Raw genomic sequence first — 6,674 nt, 5'->3', positions numbered from 1 at the left:
TCGACAGAGACAAAGTAGAAGCGGGCAGTGCACGGAGCCAGAGACAGAGGCCGAAAAACCTTGTAAACATATCATATATACTATATATATGTATACATATAGTGTGTATTATATATGCATGTATATGTTTGAAGGGTGTAGACACACAAATAGTTAATCTTCATTAAGGTAAAACCACTTCGCCTAACTGAGATTTCAGCTTAAAGCGACAGCTAGGAAACTTAAATAAAATTTTGGTTTATTGCCTGGGATGGAATTTTAGAATATTTGAAAGGTTACTGTCTCGGCAGGATTCCCATCATCATCCACCAGCAAGTGTAAATCGGTAAACTTGATTTTCTCCAATTCCTCATAGATGTGATTATTCAATTCAATTTCAGGATACTAAAGTGGATCACGTTTCAATCAAAGTAAAGGGAAATACACTTGCCCTACTCACCATCTTGGCCATTTTCCAGCAGTCCAAAGCTCGTTTATTGCGATTCATACGCAAATTAATGATGGCCAAATAGCCCCAAATATCGGGCATAAACACCTCCACTTCCGTACATTTAGCCAAATATTCGGTGGCTTCTTCCAAGTGATTCATCTGAAAGGTATGAATGATTTTGAAATAAACTCTTAAGGGAAGGACATATATAATATATAAATACATAATAAAGGGCCAACGCCTTGCCATAGTTGGCCATAAAATGTTTCTTTGGCTTGTTGTCACTAGGCAAACACATCTCAAAAGCTTGACTAGCCAATTCATAATCTTCGCGTTCAAAAGCTAAGTGAGCCAGTCGCATGAGGCTTATCTCAAATATGCAGCCGACATTGGGTTCAGTGATGTTCAAGAGATCCTTGAATTGTACAATGGCCTCATCGAAACTTCCACGTGAATAGAGTGCATTTCCATTGACATGAGCTTGATAATAGTGCTATGCAGATAGATATGGATGTGACAGCACCGAAAATATTCCAGTAACTCACCATTAGCTGATCGTTATTATCAGTGTCCAATTGATGTATTTGAAATTCATCATCAATTTGCCCTTGCAGTGTCTTCAATGTGGTTGTCACTAAGTAAGCCTCGACTGGCGTGAAATCTTCAGAGATTTGCGCAAACACAATCTCAGCGAAACCATAAGCTCCCAGACGGGCAAAGAGTTTGAAAGTTTGATAAAACTTTAAATTCGTTTTTCCCGCCGAATTGCTAATTTCAAAATCATTTGGCAAAAACAATTCGTACAGAGAGCGGGGAGTGTTGGATAAAGTTTTGGCTGGCACATCACAGAGATTTTCATATTTCCAGCGGGCATATTCCATGCCGGGTAAATATTCATGGCTCTTGTAATAGCAATACAACAAAATCCATATATCCATATCCAAACTATGTTTGTCGGCAAATATACGTAGATTTTCCAACATATTCGAATATGCAGCGCTTACAATTTCTTCATCTTTGGATTGCAAGTCCATCATGTAGTTGACATAGAGCTTAGCAAGAGAACTGTAAGATAACATGAAAAAATATCATAGTCGGTCTATAAATCGGTTTATAAATTGGTAACTCAATAATCGTTTGGGCTGTAAATAAATCAAACTCGTCTTTGTGCCTCAGTTACCTATAACTAACTTACTTAAAGGCTTTATAAAATTAGCAATTCATTGACAAAGCCCATCGATAACTTACGGAAAATATTCATCCTGAGATCCATCCGTTGTTTTCAGGAAAAACTGGGCGGCGGAATGGAAATTTAAGTTCTCTACATTGTTTAAGAATGTGTAGAAATTGAAGAACATCTGGTTGTTGCTGCCCGCCTTGAGTTCTTCGTATATCTGTTTGGCCATCTCTGGTTCCCCAATAATGCACATCATCCTCAGCTCATTCATCATACCAATTAAACGCTTCTGTTCCTTTTCATAAGCAGTAACACAATGACAAACATTCTCCCAACTGCAGTTATCAAATTGATTCTCGATTCGATCTATTAGCTCCTTGTACATGTGAGTGATCATCTCCTGTGAATAAACAAAAGATAGTCAACACTTTTTTTCAGGAGATAAATACCTACGCGAAATTCAATATTATTTTTCGTTGGCATGCGTATGTTGAAATCAGCGCCGCAAAGTTTCAAAAGTATATTATTCAGATTACCCAATTGACAGCAGAAATAGTCTCGTTTCTGTTCAACAGATTTAATCTCACGATTCACTATAAAAGCTGTCACATCCGAAATGAGATTATCAAATGCTCTATATAGTTCCTCGACTACATTCTTATCTTCCTCGCAATCACTTCGTATGTCTTGTAAGTCGTAGCAGCGTCTCAATTTTGACGTCTTAAGGACAGACTCATTGTAGGTGTCCAGAGCTTCATTGCGTTGGGTAATTGGCTGATAGAAGCAAATCTTAATGGAGGCAAACATGGGACCAATTGAAGGATTAGTGGTGAAACTGGAAGTGGAATTCTGAATAGATGTCCGACGAGTGACTGAAGGCCTGAAAATTGGTGTCAACAAAGTGGCAAAGCGACAGTTGTTCACTGCAAGCAAATTAGAATCAACTTAATGTTTATCAAATTGAACATTCCCATTTACCTGATGGATATACAAATATGCTGGGGTTAATGACACCCTCATAGAAGGCATTCTCAGGCGTGTCCTTAAACAATTGCACCACCAAATCATAGTCATTCTGAGATATAGCAGATTCGAGGATTAGACGCATCTCCTCTGTGAGAACGAAACGATGCAGAGAGTTGTTAATTAAGGCCACATCGACCAGAGGATCAATCTGATCTAATTTAAGATCCACTCCGGGTGTTGCCAGTAGTTGGCGAAAGATATGAGGTAACTTGATGCGCATATTGGTTTCCATTTGCAGGGAACTGAAATTCTTACTTGGATTATAGTCCCGCTTGATATTCTCCCAGACAATACCTGTGCTCTGGGTGCTAATGATCTGGGAACTAAAGCTGTAGTAATTGCATATCGGAAGCACATGATAATCCCCATTTTCTTTGGGTAGCTTCGAGCGAAAGGCAATGCTTACACCCAAGTCTGCAGCTCTTTCGTGGAGATCGTCGGGAACATTGTAAATCGATTCCAAGGTAATAAATACTAGATTATTGAAATTAAAGTTCTTCAGCATTGGCAGAATTGAGTACATATGCCATTGGGTACTAGTCGTAATTTTTTCGCTTGTGGGAGTTCGCAGCAAACGTTTATATTGCGGATATAGAAAGATTTCCACATTACTGATGAAACGTCGTCGCTGAAAGAGCTGAAGCAGATCACAATTACCTCGGGAAATGAATTGCAGACGCTCTCCCACTTGATTACCCTGTTCGCTTTCACCCTCTGCCTCGACACTTTCCGAATTGCCAGTCGTTTTTGAAAAATTTTGATCTGGAATACCATCCATTTGCGTGGTACTTGATGTGCTTGCCGTATAGTCGGCACCATCGCACTTTGCATTGAAAGACATGTTTATGGTCTTCATATGACCCTTGCGATGACGCGGTATCCTTTGATACAGCGTAATGACCAATGGATTATCACTGAATGTGTTCATATCATTGATATCGTCTTGCATGATACCCATGGCAAAGACGGGCTTATTCATGGAGAACTCATTCTGATAGATTATGGTATCCTTGGTATACTTCTCCTGCATCTTCTGCAATGTGTTCTTCACATGAAACAAATGCAATTCCATGGGGTAAGCTGTCTCTGGCAATTTATCAATCACATTCAACTGAATGTAGAGGAAAACACGCTGTTGGGATATTCTTTTTTCAGGTCCTAGCAAATCGCCGCTCTGCTCACTATCAAAGGTTGAACGTCTGCTTTGGCGATAAGATGAACGTTTTTTTCGGAGGGGCCTGGAAGTTCGACGCACTGTGGTTGTGGTGCCATTGTTTTTAGTATCCATTTGGAGAAAATATAACTTAAACTAGTTGTGACAAAAAGGGGGGAATATATGAATTTTGCCACACTGTTTGCTAGGCAATGTTTGTATGTGTTCCTCCAAAGTGTTTATTCTGCGTTCATCTTTCATGCTTGTGTGTTGGATATGTTTGGCTTTGCCTCGGTCTTGGTGTTGGTTTATGTTTGCCAAATGCTAACGCGGCGGGATTCAAAACAATAAGCACTCCGACAAGTTTGCATATTCCTTGCTTCTCGTTTTTAACCCATCCATTCGTTTTCTCTGGCTCGTGTCAATGTTATTTTTATGGCTCCCAGACACATAAGTTTTATTAGACAACGTTGGCTCATAAAAAATGTTCGGCCAAAGTGTTGAAAGATCTTAAATTATTCGTGCCTGGCTGTGCCTGGCTAAATGTTTACCCACAGATACGGCCCGAAAGAGAAAAATGAGTATAACTAAACACTTTCCACAATTCTATTAAATGAAATTCAGCCAAGAAATTCAATTTATTTGATTTCATTTTACTCCTATTCCATCTCCACTCTGGCTGTTCGTTTGCTTGGTCAAAGTCATTTGCACAAACTTTGCCCATAACTGAAAAAAAGAAAAATTAACACTTGACCTGTAACTTTTGCAAAAAAAAAACAAAACAAAGAGCAAGTTCAGAATCAGGCTGGACAAGAGGGGCGCTTTGTGGGGTCGGTAGCAGCTGCAAATGCATCTGCAACTCCATATAAAATATATTGCAAATTTATACGCGATGCTCGGACGGTTCTCTCTCTCTCTCACTCTTTCTCTGTGCTCAGTGCGTAAAAGTTATGCCATATATTGCGTTTATAACATGCCCAACCTTACCCATCTCCTTACTCTTGTTCCTCCTTCCTTTCTGTCTTTCAAAATTATTATTTTAATGTGGGTCACATGGGGAGGGACGTCGTAGGTTGGGCAAATGAAATTTGCATGGCATAAGGATTCCGCTTCAACCGAAAATTTTCTTGCCTCAAAAACTGCACCTAACAAAACTTTAATATGTCTTAATCCTTGTTGCAGTTGCCTGTAACTAACGAATTATGGCATTAATACCACTATGGTATGTTGGTGTCTGTGTGTGTGTGTGTGTGTGTGTGGGTGAGAGAGAGAAAGCTTGGGTATGTTTTACTTCAGCAAAGTTGACTTTTGGGATCATCATTAGAGCAGAATTCCCTATGTGAATAGAATTGTGTCGGTGGGTGGTTGCTTGGCTTGGATTTTCTTACGAGTTTCCTATGCCTAGACTTATTATCCTTTAAGCCTGTTGGGCGAATGCGCAAGCTATGCAGCAAAAGGATTTATTTACAAAATCACTGATTTAATTAATAGACAATTTTCAATTTAGAAACCATTGGCAACCAATGCAGAAATTCCATAATTATCCTTTGTTGTTTATGGCATAGACAAAAAAAGAACTGCTTGCGCTTAAGACATTAACTCTCTTTGGTTTAGAATGGAATATACTCAATAGTATTCGAAACAAATGATTGTTATTTAGTCTTGCTACTGTACCTTAATTGGACTTTAAAGCTTTGAATTATATCTAGTACACGTTTTTAGCTGATGAAGTGAATTTTGATATCTATTAATGATTTTGTGCGCCATCTTTACAATCATTTTGTTGCCATCTTGGTTGAGGGTGTCTTCATCTGTGTGTGTGTGTGTGTGTGTGTGTGTGTAGGGAAGTAATTAGAAGAATCAACACTTTGGGTAAGCCGCAGTGTACTGAGATTCCATCGAATACAAAATCAGTGGAGCGAAATTGAAAAAGCACCACATAAACGAAAAAAACCACACACTCCCATGTCGGGAGTGAACCTACTAGGTTCACACACACACACGCTTTCACATGCATAGTCACACACACATACATGCATGCAGGTTGGAAAACAGAATTTGCAAAATGTCACGTATGATGTTCGTTTGGCAACTAAGACGGAAATTTACCACTAAATGATGCCCAGGATGGAAGCTACCACCTCACCATGCATTACCACCTTCATGTGTTTGGCACTCTCAGGTACAAGTATGAGTCTTAGGACTCCCAGGACTCGATGATGTGTAAAACGGAAGGTAGACAAGTTACGGCAAATTATGGCAAAGTTTCCCTACTCCCATAGGGAACTGTAGAAGAAAAGCAGAAATATGCATGCAATATGGGTACAAAGAAAAAAAAAACCTAAGTGCAAATGAGTGCATGAAAAATGCAAGAGAATCCAAAGTAAGATGTAAAAAGGAAGAGAGATAGACACAAACACAGATAGAGAGAGAGTGTGAGAGAGAGAGGGAGAGACAGAAAGTGAGATGGAGAAAAATGTGACTTTGAGGAAAACTTGCATATCTCCAAGGACCTGCGTGTGGCTTGGTGTGGGCAAGGATCATGGCTAGCAACATTTTTTATGGCTAACTTGTGGTAAACTTTTGACATGAAGCGACAACAACAAAAGAAAAACGTCAACAAAGAGACAGAGAGCGAAAGAGACAGCAAGTAGTTTTCTAATTTGTCCACAGGGAAATTCAGATGATTGAGATTAAAGTTCGCAAACTAAAAATCTTTGTATAATATTTCAAATTCATTTCACTTGACATTAAGATTCAAGGTGGAACTTGTGTACTTAACGCATGCCATAATTATGTCGATCCCCGACCCCTCTACCCACACACCGACCTCTATGGCTCTGTTGTGGCAGCAAATGGCCAGAGGAAAACGCTTTACGCATATATTA

At 39.3% G+C, this 6,674-nt stretch overlaps 1 protein-coding gene across 1 annotated transcript; it reads right to left on the bottom strand.

Annotated features, from left to right (window-relative positions):
* Positions 1-221: 221 nt before the first annotated feature.
* LOC6644469 lies at positions 222-3,974 on the bottom strand. Its single transcript, XM_002066764.4, has 7 exons — positions 2,586-3,974; positions 2,061-2,530; positions 1,679-2,007; positions 976-1,495; positions 654-923; positions 440-589; positions 222-384 (listed from the first exon to the last, which is right to left on the bottom strand). The coding sequence occupies exons 1-7, from the start codon at positions 3,919-3,921 to the stop codon at positions 259-261; spliced, it is 3,201 nt and encodes a 1,066-aa protein (XP_002066800.1). The 5' UTR covers positions 3,922-3,974; the 3' UTR covers positions 222-258.
* Positions 3,975-6,674: the final 2,700 nt, after the last annotated feature.

The sequence above is a fragment of the Drosophila willistoni genome (genome assembly GCF_018902025.1).
Source record: "Drosophila willistoni isolate 14030-0811.24 chromosome 2R unlocalized genomic scaffold, UCI_dwil_1.1 Seg167, whole genome shotgun sequence".
Lineage (NCBI taxonomy): Eukaryota > Metazoa > Arthropoda > Insecta > Diptera > Drosophilidae > Drosophila > Drosophila willistoni.
This window is presented reverse-complemented; position numbering and strand designations above follow the sequence as displayed.